Genomic DNA, 16,472 nt, shown 5'->3' with positions numbered 1-16,472 from the left:
GTAGAGCATTATATGCAATCCGAAACCTAATATGAATTTTTGTTTTGATTATTCATAAAAATGTGACTATTATCCTGGTAATGCTCTTGACTTTTTGTGTGTTTTCTGTCTCGCTGGACTAATGTTTATTAAATCGGGGCGGCTCTTAGGGAAATTGTGATAAACTACGTTTCAAGCTTTCAAACTTGTTTAAAATGAATAGCTCTCTATTTGTTATTCTACAACTACTTTGTTTTGTGAAGTGATTTATGAGAGTCTTTTCAATCTGCCAAAATCTGAATTTTTATTTCTCCCGCATTACGAAACTCCGTACACAAACCCTCAGCCTCTAATGGATTTTAGAAAATAATGCTTTGTGCAGTAATGGTAATTTAAATATATTCAGCTGCACTTGCTCGTCTATTTGCAGTGCCACCAGTGATAAAGGAAAGCAGCTCGTTGGTAACGGTTCATCTTGGCCAGGATGTGGTTTTACCCTGTGAAGTTGAAGGTGACTCCTTACCTGCGGTCATCTGGAGGAAAGATGGCTTCCCTGTGCCTAGGGATAATAATAAGTATGTCCTAAGATTACTGGGCAAAGCATCTGTCTCTTCACACTCGCTGTCAAATAGATAATCTAAATGAGTACAGCATGGTGACTGTTCACTTGTGTGTTTGTTTCAGGTTCTCACTGTTATCTGAAGGCTCCTTGCGCGTACGTGGGGCTCAGCTGAATGATGCTGGTCGCTACTACTGCACAGTGTCCAACCCGGCTGGCTCGGATCACCGCGCAATGGATCTGCGTGTGTTTGGTGAATGATACCTCGTGTAGTTTCTTTATAAATCTGTCTGTGTTCCTTCTGTAATTTATAGTCTGTAAATAAAAAAAAAAGAAAAAAAGGAAGAGCCTCTCTTATCTAAGCTTTTCTGTTTCTCCTTAGTGGGTCCTTCTATCAGTCCAGGTCCATTCAACGTGACAGTGACCACTGGAACCAGAGCTGTGCTTAGTTGTGAGACCACGGGTATACCACCACCTAAAATATCCTGGAAGAGGAATGGTTCACCACTTGACATTCACCAGCAGCCTGGTGCATACAGGTGAGCACACATGTACTCACCAACGTTTTAATAGCTTTGCAGTTATTGATTAGCTTTTATTGACTACAGAATTTTAGTTTTTATTAGTTTTATCCAATTGTTTGCAAGTTTAGTTTAGCTTCTAGTTTTTTTTTAAATGCTTATTAAGAGTTTAGGTTTTGTGAGTTTCAGTCAAACTGTTGACTGCAATACGAGTTGCTTGCTAGGAGACGAACAGAAAACACATTTTTAGAAAAAGTTTTTGTGCAACAAAACTCCAAAAACTGTCATTTCAAGTAAATGTGGTAAATTACTGAAAATGAATGATCATACATACTGGGCAAGTACAAAAGATATATGACACAGTAATAGTAAGTATAATAACAGCACCTGCAAGGCAGGGCTTGTGCAAGCTTTTCAAGTACATTTTATGGCTTTTGGCATTTTTCCCCTTTAATATAAAACGTGTTTTATCTCGTTCCTCTCCAAGGCACTTGTTTTTTTTTTTTTCTAAAATGCAGTTATATTCAGTGTAAACCCAAACTGGAATGTGGCTCTTTATCTCAACTTCTGCTAAAATGATGCTAGTTTAGGACGGACCGACATCAGCAATGACGTAGTACAGCAAGGAAAAAAACACAACAAACGTAAACCAGGCTTCATACTAATGAGACACAAATGGAAGCTAATTAACATTTTCTTTTTAAATTAAGTTAATTTTAGTTAGTTTTGTAAGTAGCCATTAAAGTTTGAATTAGTTTTTCTCATTTTGCAAAGTATTTATTTTTATTCCAATTAACAAAAATGAATCTTTTTTACTTCTTGTTACTGTTATTCATTAGTCTTCGCTGATGATAAGAACCTCGGAATATAGCATATTCTTTTGAATATGCTATAATAATGCATCTTAACTCACAGAACTGAAAATACAGAAGCCTGCTCTGCCTCCACACCCTCTCCATCCAGGTTACTGTCTTCTGGGTCTCTCGTTCTTTTGTCTCCATCTGACGAGGATGAAGGTTACTTCGAGTGCTCAGCGGTCAACGAGGTTGGAGAGGAGCGCAGGGTCATCGAGGTCATCCTCCAAGGCAGGGATTTGGGATTGGGATTTTGCCACATTCTGAAAGTTCTGATGAATTCCACTGAATGCTTGACATGTTTATTCCTCTGCAGTCCCACCTTCTATTGAGGATGATGTCACAGCAGTGAAGGCTGTGAAAATGTCTCCTGTGGCGTTGCCTTGTCGCGTACAAGGACAGCCTCCACCCACTGTGACCTGGACGAAGGGAGGAGCTAAACTGGGGACCAGGGGAGGAAATTACCGTGTTCTTCCCACTGGTAAGATAACTGGTTTGAGTTGTTCTTCTCAAACCAAGAACTACTCTTGGTTAATCTAAGAAAACTGGATAAAATGATATAATTGCTTTTAATTTAGCACAAGGAAACAAAGTATTCATTCTGCTGATACATCAGTCTTGATATTTCCTGATATGGTTTTAATAATGTTGATATAACTGAATGCTATCTATGACTAAATGTTATGGATGATATTATTATTGTTGCACTGCGAAAACACAAAGTCTTAGCCAGACATTTTTCTCATTCTATAAGCAAAATAATCTTCCAGTGGAACTGGTATTTTTTCCTCAGTCTTAAGGAATTATTGCCTTAAAACAATCTCCTATATCTTGCTGAAAAGTTACTTGTGAGTTCTTTTTTTTTTTGCAGTGTATGCTAATGTGGCCTATAACTAACTTATTATTTTGATTCTAATATAAACATTATTAAAAATATATGATAAATGGTTTTAAATGTCATGTTCATGCAGGGGTGTTGGAGATACCTGCTGCTTTGCCGAGTCATGCTGGCAGATACACGTGCTCAGCCCGAAACCCGGCTGGAGTGGCTCACAAGCACGTCTCCCTGACCATACAAGGTAGGTCCTAATGGACCTTAGGCCAGTTGTTGGGGAGGGAATGTGAATGATGTTATATGTCAAGTGTGAAATGACTAACTGTGTCCTGTTCCACGTTCCTAGAGCCACCAGAGATCAGGCCGATGGCAGAGGAGGTGCAAGTATTGTTAAATCATGGAACCGTTCTTCCCTGTGAAGTTCAAGGATTTCCCAGACCAACAATCATCTGGCAGAGAGAAGGAGTTCCTATAGCAGCTGGTAACAAGAACATGTGGTCTTTTTAAAAAAAGAAATAGACAATAGCATTGCCATGAACAATGTTCACAGGATTGTAATCTCATCAGATTTTAGTAATTGTGCCAATATGACTGCCACAGGTCACAGGCTGGCTGTCCTTTCAAATGGAGCGCTGAAGTTCTCTCGTGTGACTCTTGGAGATGCTGGGACCTATCAGTGCCTAGCAAAGAACGAGGCTGGTGTCACTGTAGCGAGAACCAAGCTGGTCCTTCAAGGTAAAATAGACTTCAGTTTAGTGTTGGTGTCACAATGTACACGAAAAGGACTTCTACTTACTTCTTATTTTTAAAAGGCTATATTAGGCATTTATTTATGGGACATTTATGAATGAATTTACTTTCCTTTGTTATTAATTTTCCAGTTCCACCAGTGCTGAGTGTGCCTCGAATTGACTACACTGCTGTCTTAGGGAAGCCAGTCAGTCTGGAGTGTGCGGCTGATGGTCAGCCACAACCTGAAGTTACTTGGCATAAAGAGAGGAGGCCTGTGGTTGATGGTGCTCATATGCGTATCTTTGCCAACGGAACTCTGGCAATTGCTTCCACGCAGCGGAGCGATGCCGGGATCTACACATGTACAGCTAAAAACCTGGCCGGCAGAGCTAGCCATGATATGAGGCTAGTTGTTCAAGGTGAGAAGAGACTTTGTTTGACTCCACCTCGCGTTGTGCAAAAAGCATAACACATTGACGCAACTCGATCTGTTGCATTTCAGTTCCACCCATGATTCCACCAGCACAGACAGAGCTGTCGGTCATCCAGGGGTTTCAGGCTCTTCTGCCGTGTGCGGCTCAGGGTTTACCAGAGCCCAGGGTGTTGTGGGAGAAGGACGGCGTTGTTGTCCCGAACCTTCTCGGCAAATTCACCATCCTACGATCTGGAGAGCTGATTATCGAGAGAGTGGAGGTCAGACTTAATATGTAGTTTGTATGTAAGTTCACGAGAGGTGCACCGAAACATCGGCTGATGAGTGGGACTGTCCCGTTTTCAGCTCAGATCTGATCAGTCGGACCTTTCCTGTCAAACCGTACTTGAGCGCCACCAGATCAAACTGAAGTCACATCAGTGTGGATGCTGTTACTGAGTGAAGAAAGCTCAAAGTTTGCTGTTTCAGCATCAGGAAGGTGTCATAACATGCATATGCCACTATACAGATGGTCAGTCAACTCGGGGTGAGGTTTCTAGTCCAAGCCAGCATCAACTTGTTATGAAGTCTAGAAAGATCTCTATATTCCTTCCTGTTATATTTCCTAAGGAGATTTCAGAACTGGCTAAAGCCGGCATCTCAGGCTGAAAGCTTTCCCAAGTGCTTTAAATGTGTATCGGTGCATCTCTACCGTTAACTGCTTAATAACATTTGCCTCTAGCTGTTCTCGGAAGAAGTCATTTTGACAGTTTTGTTTGCTTTTTTTTTTCCCCACACAGCCGGGAGACGCTGGGATATTCACCTGTGTGGCCACCAACCCCGCGGGCTCAGCGAGACGAGACATCCGCCTGTCAATCAACACCAGGCCGGTTTTCAAAGAGCTGCCAGGTGATGTAACCCTGAACAAGGGGCAGAGTCTGGCCTTGTCCTGTCACGCTCAGGGAACACCTCCTCCCTCCATCTCCTGGACTATCAACAACAAGCCCTACAAAGGTACTCGGTTCAGGGGCAACCATGTGGTAGTTGTCTCGGTTCAGGAGAGTGTTTGGGGTTCTGACCACGACCAAACTGTTCTAGGAGCCATTACAGACGAGGCAGGCAGGAGCTCAGTCCTCTCTGAGAACGTGACTCTGAATGACGCTGGGACCTACGTGTGCTTGGCAGAGAACAGTGTGGGCTCCATCCGAGCGCTCTCGTTCGTCCGTATCAGAGGTGAGATTTTATTGAAGGATTGTCTCTACTTTAAGCTTTACATGTGAATAAGCCATAATTTACGCGTCTCCCGTGTTAAATATTTATCCCGTGCACCTTCAGAGCCTCCGGTGTTAAAGGGTGAAGCCCACACGTCTCAGACGGTTGTCCAGGGTGGCACCGCAATGCTTGACTGTCCAGTTCACGGAGACCCCAGCCCCGTCCTCCGCTGGCTACGAAATGGGAAGCCCTTAAACCGCCTCCTCCGAATGCAAGCACTCCACAACGGATCTCTGGTCATTTACAGCATCACTGTAATTATGATTTATTTTGCTATTTTGCCTTTTACATCTCACTAAACCCATTTTCTTAACCATTGCAGCTTAAGTTTGAATAATTAGGCTTTCCTAAAGAATCTAAAAAAAAAAAAAAAAAGTTGTACATCATTTATCCAAATTAAACTTCGATTTGCAGTCCCCCTAAGTGAAGGGGCCATGTGTGACTGTCCTACAGTCTCCCCGCTTCCATCCAAATCAGATTCAGTTCAGCCACAGCGGCTAACAGCATTAGCCACGGAGCAAAGTGACGGCGAGGGCTCTGCATGTTCCAAGACTCGCCCCTCCTTCGTTGGTCTGTAACCTCGTTATGGTCCGTAACTGCAGCCGTAATCGAACAGCCTGCAGCTGAGACTCTCACAGACGGATGAGTGTCCTTCCCACTGAGGACTCTAATGTGAAATTTCTCCCTCCCTGGACAAATCCTGTCTGTCACGACAACTTAATAGAATATAATCAGGTGTTCCACTGAACAAACATGTCAACTTTTTTTTTTTGTTTTAAATCTTGGTTTTCTGTCCTTGTAAAAGTAACTGATTTTGTTTTGAAGGATTGTGATGTCACAATCAGATGGTAGGACACTAACCAAGTTAGAGCTGCCTTATCTACCTGTCGGATCCACAGGCTGCAGATGAAGGAGAGTATCAGTGTGTGGCTGAGAGTGAGGCCGGATCAGCCGAGAGGACCGTAACCCTCAAGGTCCAGAGTGAGTTTGGCCAACATAATTTCACAGATTAGTTGCAAAGCCAGTAACTAGAGATGCACTGATCCAAATTTCCGATCTTCTGATTCTGCCGATATGGATTTTGACCAATGCAGATCTGTGTTTAAGTATTAATTAATTAATTAAGTCATTAAGTGTTTGTATTAGGAGCAGAGGGGATGTCATACTCATGTGTTAGCGCTGTTAGCCATCTTCACACAGACTCACCCTTGCTCATCAATGTCAGTGGATAAACAGTTTTGCTTTTCCCCGTTACTAGTGCATTGAGCAGCGTGTTCGCAAGAATGATTGACATAGCTAAGACCTTCTTATTGGTTGTTTTTGACCAGTAGTGGCGCATTTTTACAGATTGCCATAGTAGCACTGGGCGGGGGTGGAGGACCTTGACTTTTTTCCACAGATTATCTCTCTCAAATTTAATACATGCTTAAAATACATATTTTTTTAAAACTTGCATACTGCAGTTTTAAAAATTCGCTTTGCTTTTGTGTGATTTTAGAGCTGATTTCCACATGCTTGGCAGTGAAAAACCAACTCATCCATGCTGTTATCATTGACTCTCTACCGTCTCTAACATAGTTCATGGAGGCTACTCCAGCTGGGGGGAATGGAGTCCATGCAGCAGTACATGTGGTCAAGGTTTTCAGGAACGAAACAGACTGTGCAACAATCCAGCGCCAGCAAACGGCGGCCGCGCCTGCGGCGGCCCGAGCACCGACTCAAGGAAATGTCAGACTGGTTTGTGTCCAGGTAGCGTCGCCAGACTTCTTCTATTTATCCAAGTTTTTACATTCGACAACAAGCTGGCGTGCACAAACCATCTGCAAAACTCCTATTTATCAGACTGTTTGGTTTTCTGCTGACAGGTGAGGTTCCACGTAAGACTCGAGGCAGTCTGATAGGGATGGTGAATGACAGAGAGTTTGGCGTGTCCTTCCTGGAGGCCAACATCACAGACGACAAGGAACAAGGCAGCAGCACTCTGGAGGCACGTCTGGACAACATCCCTCCTGCAGTCGGTGAGTTACTGTACATACTGTACTGCAGCTTCAAAGGAGTTGTTTCAGCAAGTTCACTCACCCTTTTATGTGTCTGTATTGAGGCTTAAAACCCTTTATAGTAAAAAAAAAATGCTCTGGATATAAAGCGGGCTAAATAAATGAGGTATTTTGTTTTAGAAGTTTTGTTTTTATTCATTAAATTTTTATTAGAGACACTTGCATGAATAAGTGATAATTCAGAGATGGAAAATGTTTGAAATATCTTGAAATACCCATAGCAGATAAAGAACTAATGCTTTGTCGTAGGTCCCTTGCTGCAGGTTCTGGTGTCTGTTTTCACTCCCATCTATTGGACCACTGTGCTTCAAAACGGAGCCGCCAGAAACGGGTTCTCCTTCACACAGGGCCAGTTCAGACAGGAGTCTCAGCTGGAGTTTGAGACCGGTGAGCTCATCAAACTTTCACTTTTTTTTGTCTTCCTTATTGATTTATTCATCGGGTAGAATAAAATCAGAACATAATAGCGGGTTAGTTTAACATATTTCACATGTGATGGATTTTGCCATCACATGTGAAACTGGCCCTCGGCTTTGCTACTCTGTAATGTAGTGCAACAACTACATTTGATTGTTGATTCAATGTTGCATGACTGAGTTTTTGTGTTTAGTTATGTAAAGCACTTTGAAATGCCTTGCTGCTGAAATATGCTATACAAATAAAAGTTGATTGATTGATTGATTGATTGATTGATTGATTGATTGATTGATTGATTGATTGAAACACAAAAGAAATGACAAGAGGTAAAAATTACATCGAAATTGAAAAATAAAATAAAAAATGAACAGAAAAATTTAGAGGACATTATTTCTTTTATGTCAGAACTGAGCACTCATTTGTAAAAGCAGCCAGCAGATGGCAGCACTCGCTACCTTGAACATGCTCGAGTTTGTCCAACAAACAGTGTTTTATTGGATTCTCACAGGAGAGATCCTCCGTCTGACCCACGTGGCCAGGGGACTGGACTCGGAGGGAGTTCTGCTGATTGACATCGTAATCAACGGCTTCGTTCCGCCGTCATTATCCTCCTCATCTCATCTGGGCCTTCAGGTGTGTTTGTGGAAGTGATTATGTGGGGCCTCGATTGTATCTCGAGTTCCTTTTACGTCACTCTGCAGAAATGGATCCCTTCGATTCGTCTGACCTGATTTGACCCTCCTCCCACAGGACTTTGATGAGTCATACGTGCAGACGGGCCAAGGACAGCTGTACTCATGGTCATCGCAGACCCACCAGAGAGCAGGCAGTCCCATGGCGCTGCGATGTAATCACACCATCGTTTACGAGGGCCAGGACGAACGCCAAGGCCCTGTGCTTCAGCTGCTCAAGGTTTCTGGAATAAACAGCGTCTACAACATGTTCACCCTGACTTTGGACTTCCACATCACTACCAGCCTCCTCGTACCAGGTCTGGGGATACACAGAATAAATTATCCTCTGACATTCCTACTACACATGAATTGTTGAACCTGAAATAATGCTTTTTTTTTTTTTTTTCTTTTGCAGATGGTTATGAAGACACATGCCCAAAAGGCTTCAGTCTCGACACGGCCTCTTACTGTGCTGGTGTGACGGGTTTTTTCTTATTTGTCTCATCTGGTTGCTGGCGATATTTATTGGCATTTTTCTCTCAGTTCTTTGGTTTTTGTGAATGTAACAAAATGTCTCGTTGCCAGATGAAGACGAGTGTGCCCTGCAGTCTCCCTGCTCCCATTCATGCAACAACATCCTGGGAGGGTTCACCTGTGCCTGTCCTTCTGGCTTCACTATCTCTGCAGAGACCAACACTTGCCACGGTGAGGCACTAAACATGACCTGCTGAATGCCAACATGTAAATACTGTCATGCCAACACTGTGTTGGATTTGTTGGATTGCTTGCGTCCCACTCAGATATTGACGAGTGCTCCCAAGGCTCCCACATGTGCCACTACAACCAGCAGTGTGTCAACACAGTGGGTACATACCGCTGCCAGGCCAAGTGTGGACCGGGATTCAAACCCAGCGCCACAGGAACCAGCTGTGAAGGTCAGTCTGAGATGTGCAGTCCTACGGCCATTTATCGCCAATCGAAGCACGCTGTACAACATTTGCCATTGCTTTAAAACCAATTTTTCCTCATTTTTCCAATTTAACAACTACAAACGCCAGTGTCTTGCATTAGGATTTTATGTGTATAATTTAATGTCAGTAAAAAATAAACCCCAGAGGTTTGTCGGAGAACATAATAAGGTCGTGCGATTGGACAAATTTATTTATCATTGATGACAGGCTAAGCCATTCACCGCTTTGATTATTTTTAAAGAGCTTTTTTTTAATTAATTTATTTATTTGTTTTGAACCATGAGTTTCTCTCTCAATTACGGCAATAACAATGCTTGGTTGAAGCCAAAAGACACAGCCTACGGAAGAAATATGTAGCTTTTCATGACACACACAAACTCCTTCCAGCTGCAAGCAAAGCTTTTATTTTCTCCAGAGTGCATCGAAGTGCAGCAGCGATTTATTTACTCCGACTTAGAACAGTAAGGCACTATCCTATGTCCAGAAAATGTATTTTTATTTAAATAATATTGATGGTTTGGGCAAACAAAAGAAAGACTGGCTTTCCTCCCGGCTTAATGGTGCTTACGGGCCTTTCCTCTACGTGTTTTATGAATTTGAGGATTAAACAACAAATAAAAAGTTAAACACTAAAATATAAACAGTCTCCAGCAAATATGTGTGCTTCCACAAAAAAAATATAAAAAATCTCAGCTGCAGTTTTAAGTCTTTTTGAGCAATTTGGCGCATGCCAACCTTTCCAAATTATTTTTGTGGAAAACTGGAAACCATTTGTCATCTGCCTTCCACTTCACAGTTTTGCACTGAGTTGTTTTGGTCTGTCACATAAAATCTAAGTAAAAATACATCAAGGTTTTTTACTTTTACTGCTATGTGTAAGTTTTATTAAAAATATGTTCTTTACACATTTGTCAAAACTGGCATGATTGACAGCGCTAAGGCCCTCCTCCTGGCCTCCAATTGGTTATTTTTAGTTAGCACTGGGAGAAGGTGGAAGAGTACAAAAAATGTCCACAGATTGTCCATCTGATAACCATACTTTGACGAAATAGTGAGAGCTTCAACAAATATGTAGAGAAATATTTTTCATAAAAGTTACGTACTGCAGCTTTAAGGCCTCTAAACGCTTTCTGAAGGCACCATATAAATACTGATGAACCCTTTCATGGCTAATTTGTGTTTCAGATGTGGATGAGTGCCAGGAGTCTGCCGTCTCCCCGTGCCACCATAAGTGTCTCAACACTCTGGGTTCCTACCGTTGTATCTGTCATCCTGGATACCAGTCGTCAGGACATCGCTGCATCGGTCAGTCAGTTTCTTCTTGTGATTAAAACACCTCATGGTGGTTTGGAGACAGACATTCTGTAAAGTGGTTAAGACCCAGATGAGCACATTTTCTTTCCCCATCTTCGCATATTCTTCAGATCAGATGAGTATCTGGACAGCTTAAGCTGAGGTCATTTATTTATTTATTTCGCTAGGGATTTGGTGACCTTGTCTCCCCAATCAGTCTGCTGAAGTCAGTCTCTTAGTGTGAAACCCAAGCCTCGTTTAGAATCAAATCTGTGGTGTGTCCATGTCGGGTGTCATGACATTATTTCCACAGCTGAGTGGTGAATGTTTGGACTTTTCCAGACATCAACGAGTGCATGAGGAACGTGTGCCCGGCGCACCAGCAGTGCCGCAACACCGATGGAGGATATCAGTGTTTTGACAGTTGTCCGGCTGGAATGACCACAGCAGAAAATGGGGCCTGTGCAGGTGAGTGACTGTCACACGTTGGTTGTTTCAAGAGATTTTCTCCTTTGGGATTTTCTCCTTGATATCGATCTGAAGAAAGGCAATGAAACATGCAGGTTTTGAAAACGCGACGCCTTTAAAATGCAGTAAAATTACAAGACACGTATCACACGTAAAAACTTAACAATGGCACTACAGTATCTGTTTTTGTTGACACTTTTACATTTTTTCCAAGCAGGAAGTTCTACAAAATAAATAGAACATTTTGACAACAAGGCAACAAAAATTTGCATAGTTTTAACATTTATTTTTAAAAATATATTTACGTCAAGACATACTTTTACACCCCTTAATGAACTCAAATCTTTCTCCTGCTGAATTATTATTTTTTCATCCAGAACAAATAGCTTCAGTTCTTACCGTGTTTATCTGTTTTGATGATTCGCTGGGAGTGCGTGAACAAAATTTACAGAAAAATTAACTCGAGAGATTTCTTGATTTTGCTTTGAATGTCACAACATTCGCCGAGTGTTTCAGATGCTCTCCGTATTTCTCTCTCTTCTGCACCGAGAATTTTCTGGAAATATCTGAACAGAGAGAGCAGTGACGTGACGCTGGCAGATCGGGAGTCGCAGCAGATAATTCAGTCTCTCTTCCACTGTGATATAAGAGTAAAATGCAAAAAAAAAAGAAAAAAAAGTAGATTGTAGATTTGTTAGAACAAAATAATGTCATAAATTTTTAATTCTGCAAGCCTTGCTCACAAGAATGGGTCATGACTATTAATAATTTGCTTTGCAACAACTGGCTGTCGCTTACAAAATAACTATCCGAAGCTGAGTTTTGTTCTCACAGACCAAAAAAAAACTTGACTAGAATCCAGACCCTGGGCTTAGATTAGGAACTCTTTATATTTTTTACTTTAATTACTTTAACTGTGCTAACTTCAGCATTAGAGCAGATAAACAGCCGTGGCTCACGTTAATGATCAGAAGGGCTATCGCATTTTATTTTACACACAACAATCTTACTGACAGAGCTGAAATTACTTGGAATTAAGAGTTTCACGACATTTGACAATAAGCAGAATTTTTATGGGGATGTCTGAGGGTAATTTTGTGGACTCAGTCTGTCCCTCAGAATGAGAGCTGGAATTATTTGTCCAGAGTTGTTCCTCAAAAATACCAAAAATATTTATTACAGGGAATTCACAGCTTCGACAGCAGAAATGTGGGAAAGTAATTAGGGGGGGAAAAAAAGTGCATTTATTTTGTCTGTTTGATTTCAGTTTTACAGTTATTACTTTTTTTTTTTAGTTGGTTTTAAGAATAAAATGTTTGAACCAAGCTGCCTCCCTGTTTTCTTCCTAGATATTGACGAGTGCCAGGACGGAAGTCACATGTGCCGCTACAGTCAGATCTGTCAGAACACGGTCGGAGGGTACGGATGCGTTTGCCCCAGAGGTTACAGATCTCAGGGAGTCGGCCTTCCGTGTCTGGGTAGGACGTTTCTCTTGTCTGATTGATGAAACACCTCTTCAAAAAGGGTCCCACATTGACTCCATCGTGAATTTTACTGCGCCTTCCAGACGTCGACGAATGCTCTCAAACGCCAAATCCTTGTGCGCACCAGTGCCGTAACGTGCCCGGCAGCTTCAGGTGCCTGTGCCCTCCCGGGACTCTGCTGATGGGGGACGGGCGCTCCTGTGCGGGGCTGGAGCGAGGCCAGATCTTCACCAACGGCACCAGAGTGAGGGCGAGACTCCGCCCACAGCTGGTGTCGACCCTCGGCCGGCCAATCATCTCCCGCTCTAACGGAGCATCTCGCATTACGAGGCAGAGCTGTCCTGTGGGCTACACCAGCAGAGATGGCGCATGTGTGGGTAGGTTTGAATTAACACTTGTTTGCAGGAACAAGTGTTAATTGTTCCTGCAAACATGAAAAAGAACACTGTTCTTTTTAATGTGGCCTTAGTGTTTTTAACTTTTTTTTTTTTTTCACAGACGTGGATGAGTGTTTGTTGAAGAAGCCATGCCAACACAAATGCAGAAACACGGTCGGCAGCTTTCATTGTCTGTGCCCTCCAGGATACAAACTTCTGCCCAATGGCAGAAGCTGTAAAGGTATGAACTTCCTGGATCGCTCTACGCTGAACACAATCTTCCAACCGCTCCTGCAAATAACAGAAAAGTCCGCGTCCCCCTCCTTTTAACAGATATTGACGAGTGCGTGGAACAAGGAATTCAGTGTGGACTCAGTCAGATGTGCTTTAATACCAGAGGCGGATACCAGTGTCTGGATACACCCTGCCCTACTTCCTACCAAAGTGCAGGACGTCCTGGGTAAATAAGATGTCAACGTTTTGTCCTGTTACGAAGCAAATCAGCTCCCAGATGGATAGCAGGTCAAAGGTGTGAAGGCGGACAGAAATCTTTTGTTTTTGTTTTAAAAATGTTATGTGGTGGAAATAAGCCTGACCCAGACAGCGACCGCAGGCAAGGGTAGAGTACTGCATTATCAAACTATCAACAATTTCAGTTAGGCAAAAGTCCTTTAAGATTTAGCCAATTCCTGAAAATAATTCAACTGAGAAATCAGGGTGCCGCTGATGCAGAGTTTGCTCTTTAATAGCAGCAGGCAATGTTTCCACACACATAGTGAGGTGGAGCATTTTGAACGAACTCTTCTATGACTCCTGTATCCTGGCAACAGTGAAACCATTCATGTTGCCTCCAGGCCGAAGGGTTGGGATTATTCACAGTTTTGCCTAAGAACGTTGTTATGAAAGAAAGGGATGAAGGCTTCCTCAATGAGCAGCTTTGTTCCACAACACTGCAGCTATTTGTTGATGAACATGATCTTTTTCTAGGTATAGAGCTCTGTGTCACAAAGCAAAAGCGATGATTTAAGTGGCTTAGTGGTGAAAACATTGAAATTTGGAACCGTAGCCGGGGAAACTCCTTGGATGTTAATCCCAATGGGTAGAAGCTGACAGTTTACATAAATTTGATCCATTCCTCTATTAAAGCCTTTCTGAAATGTTAAAAAAAAATATCCTGGAAACATCTGATAAAGGCATCTAACACTGAAGCAGTAAAATTAGCGTAAATCATTTTCTTCAGTTGTAATCCATCTTGGCCACGTCTCCACACAAACATTTTGTTCTTCATGTAATAAACACATCTCTGCTCTTTCCCCCGCCGGCTTCTCCAGGACCTGCTTCAGGCCCTGCTCTCTGGACTGCGCCGCAGGCGGCTCGCCGCTGCTCCTGCAGTACAAGCTGCTCACTCTCCCCTCCGGCATACCGCCCAACCACAACGTGGTGCGGCTGTCGGCGTTCTCGGAGTCGGGCGTCCTGCAGGAGCGCACCTCCTTCACGATACTCGAGCAGGAGTCGGTCACGGGCGTGACGGGCCGAGTGTTTGACATCAGAGACGAGGCCGGCAGGGGGATCATCTTCACTCGGCGCGTTCTGGATAGACCTGGCCTCATGAGGCTCAAGGTGCAGGCCACCACGATCTCAGAACACGGTCGCATAACGTACCAGAGCATCTTCATCATCTACATCTCCATCTCAGCGTACCCCTACTGAGCCCACACGTTGCTCTGCTGATGACTCAAAATCAGACCACGAGAAGAAACTCTGATATTTCAGTTTTTGTAAAAGCCCTGTAAGAAAAAAACAAAACAAAACAAAAAAAAAAAACGCTGATCATCCTGAAGTGTAGATGTCTGCTACATGCTCCTATCAGGAAAGATGTGAGACTTTCATATACAGAAGCGAATCCGATGGAAAATGCTAAAGAGGAGAACGGGAACGTAACACTAACATAATTTTGTCTCGAGTTACAATCTAAATGTTTTTTTCTTTCTCCAGAATGTTCATTGTTTTAGTGTTTGATTCTCATGTTGAATATTCAAGTTTGGTACAGAGATATTTTTATAGCTCGCACTTGGAAGTAAAATGGCAAATCTTTTCACAGCTATGAATTTGTTTAGTGTCCCCAGAAACCCCTATGTTATTTATTGAAGTCATTTTAAACAAAAACTGCTTTAAGCTCACCTTTAGCAACATCAGGTTTGCGTTATAATTGATGTACTGGCACATCATTAACGGTCCTATGTGATTATTTTTTTACTCCTTTTGTTAGATTTGTCATGTCAGAAGGTGCTACTTTGAATGTGGTTTTTTGAGTTTGTGTGATTGGTGCCAGTGCTAATAATAAAAAGGCCAGAGATATTTCACAACAACAACAAAACAAAAAATAAAAAATAAAAAGGATAATAAGCAATTTGCAAACTATTACAGTATTTGCATTAGAATACAGCAAACTAATACTTTCCACACTAGTTGATGTGGAATAAAACCAGGACCATAAAGGAACAAGAAGAGGAGTCACTGAACTATCAACAATATTTGTAGATGGTTTAATATTTTAATTGAAACAAAAAAAACCCTCTTTGCTGTAATTGTGTCAAATATTTGTATGAATAAAATGCTTTTGCTTCTCCAGTGTTGTACCGCGTTTATCCCTGTTGATCTTGATTTCTGTTGTTCACCATTTCTGCTGCAGATATCGACACCCAGTGACCTCTTTACTAGGTTCATGTTGGTTGTATGACTTTTAAACATCTTTGTCCTTCAGGACTGCATTATTCCTTTGCGGCACACATTCACCAAAGTGTCAGAAACAGTCCTGCAGAATGCAGGGTTCACATCGAAATGATCGCATCACCGCTGCCGATTCCCTGAGGGATTACCAGAAACAGAAATTTAACTGCGCAAACCAGGGGCTTTCTCTACGCTGCAAGTTTTGCCAATTAGCGGCACCAAATGAAACCAAGGTAAATAATACTTGATTAAAAGCACATCAACAGTTTTAGAAATTTTATTTTGTCTACTGTTTTGCTTTACAGGAAAAGAAACACATTGGAATTGAGGTTCCAGTATCGTCTCGAACCAGCCGGTCCGTTGTCTTCTGACATCAATGAGGTATTTTCAGTCACACGAACGGCCTCTCACTGGAGATTTTCTCATCTTCAGAACATTATCCATTCTCCGTACACCAGATAACCAGATGTGCATAAAATTCTCAGTAGCTGTTTCTGAAATACTCACACCGGTCTCACTATTGACGACACACTTTTCAAGTGGGACAGAGCATCTCTCCTAAAAGAAGCCTTCATCTCTCCCATTAATACTTTCATTTCAAAAAGTACAAAAACACAGTCTTAAGGTGTGTTTAGTGCGAGGCAGCGCACTCCCAGAACAGCTTTAGTGCTCCATTGATGCACTGATGCTGCAAATCACAGAGGTTTACAGTAGGGATGGGGGATCTCCGTCTCGACTCTTACCTACACTCATATTGGAAAAGTCTGCAACGTTAACAACTACAGTGTGTTTTCAATTTTGTTCCAGAAAAAAAATTATGTTTTTCACCTTCAGTGC

General features: G+C 42.3%; 1 protein-coding gene across 2 annotated transcripts in view; it reads left to right on the top strand.

Annotated features, from left to right (window-relative positions):
• The window catches only part of hmcn2 (hemicentin 2), a 62,460-nt gene extending 46,924 nt beyond the window's left edge, over window positions 1-15,536 (top strand). Inside the window, exons 53-82 of one of the 2 annotated variants that reach the window (XR_001663890.1) lie at window positions 410-554; window positions 664-791; window positions 921-1,077; window positions 2,023-2,144; window positions 2,230-2,394; window positions 2,885-2,992; window positions 3,095-3,229; window positions 3,349-3,483; window positions 3,630-3,899; window positions 3,983-4,173; window positions 4,693-4,906; window positions 4,991-5,125; window positions 5,228-5,418; window positions 6,064-6,145; window positions 6,743-6,913; window positions 7,030-7,182; window positions 7,471-7,608; window positions 8,147-8,271; window positions 8,389-8,629; window positions 8,728-8,787; window positions 8,898-9,017; window positions 9,113-9,247; window positions 10,469-10,588; window positions 10,919-11,044; window positions 12,394-12,522; window positions 12,612-12,905; window positions 13,027-13,146; window positions 13,239-13,365; window positions 14,237-15,236; window positions 15,412-15,536. Coding sequence is in view for 1 of the 2 variants with exons in the window: in XM_007565148.2 (XP_007565210.1) it covers window positions 410-554; window positions 664-791; window positions 921-1,077; window positions 2,023-2,144; window positions 2,230-2,394; window positions 2,885-2,992; window positions 3,095-3,229; window positions 3,349-3,483; window positions 3,630-3,899; window positions 3,983-4,173; window positions 4,693-4,906; window positions 4,991-5,125; window positions 5,228-5,418; window positions 6,064-6,145; window positions 6,743-6,913; window positions 7,030-7,182; window positions 7,471-7,608; window positions 8,147-8,271; window positions 8,389-8,629; window positions 8,728-8,787; window positions 8,898-9,017; window positions 9,113-9,247; window positions 10,469-10,588; window positions 10,919-11,044; window positions 12,394-12,522; window positions 12,612-12,905; window positions 13,027-13,146; window positions 13,239-13,365; window positions 14,237-14,615 (4,616 nt within the window). In the remaining variant the exon portion in view is untranslated. Of the gene's footprint in view, window positions 1-409; window positions 555-663; window positions 792-920; window positions 1,078-2,022; window positions 2,145-2,229; window positions 2,395-2,884; window positions 2,993-3,094; window positions 3,230-3,348; window positions 3,484-3,629; window positions 3,900-3,982; window positions 4,174-4,692; window positions 4,907-4,990; window positions 5,126-5,227; window positions 5,419-6,063; window positions 6,146-6,742; window positions 6,914-7,029; window positions 7,183-7,470; window positions 7,609-8,146; window positions 8,272-8,388; window positions 8,630-8,727; window positions 8,788-8,897; window positions 9,018-9,112; window positions 9,248-10,468; window positions 10,589-10,918; window positions 11,045-12,393; window positions 12,523-12,611; window positions 12,906-13,026; window positions 13,147-13,238; window positions 13,366-14,236 lie in introns of both variants that reach the window. The other variant, XM_007565148.2, reaches the window with a different exon arrangement.
• The last annotated feature ends 936 nt before the right edge of the window (window positions 15,537-16,472 follow it).

Source organism: Poecilia formosa, unplaced genomic scaffold (genome assembly GCF_000485575.1).
Source record: "Poecilia formosa unplaced genomic scaffold, Poecilia_formosa-5.1.2 Scaffold5, whole genome shotgun sequence".
In the NCBI taxonomy this organism is placed as follows: Eukaryota; Metazoa; Chordata; class Actinopteri; order Cyprinodontiformes; family Poeciliidae; genus Poecilia; species Poecilia formosa.
This window is presented reverse-complemented; position numbering and strand designations above follow the sequence as displayed.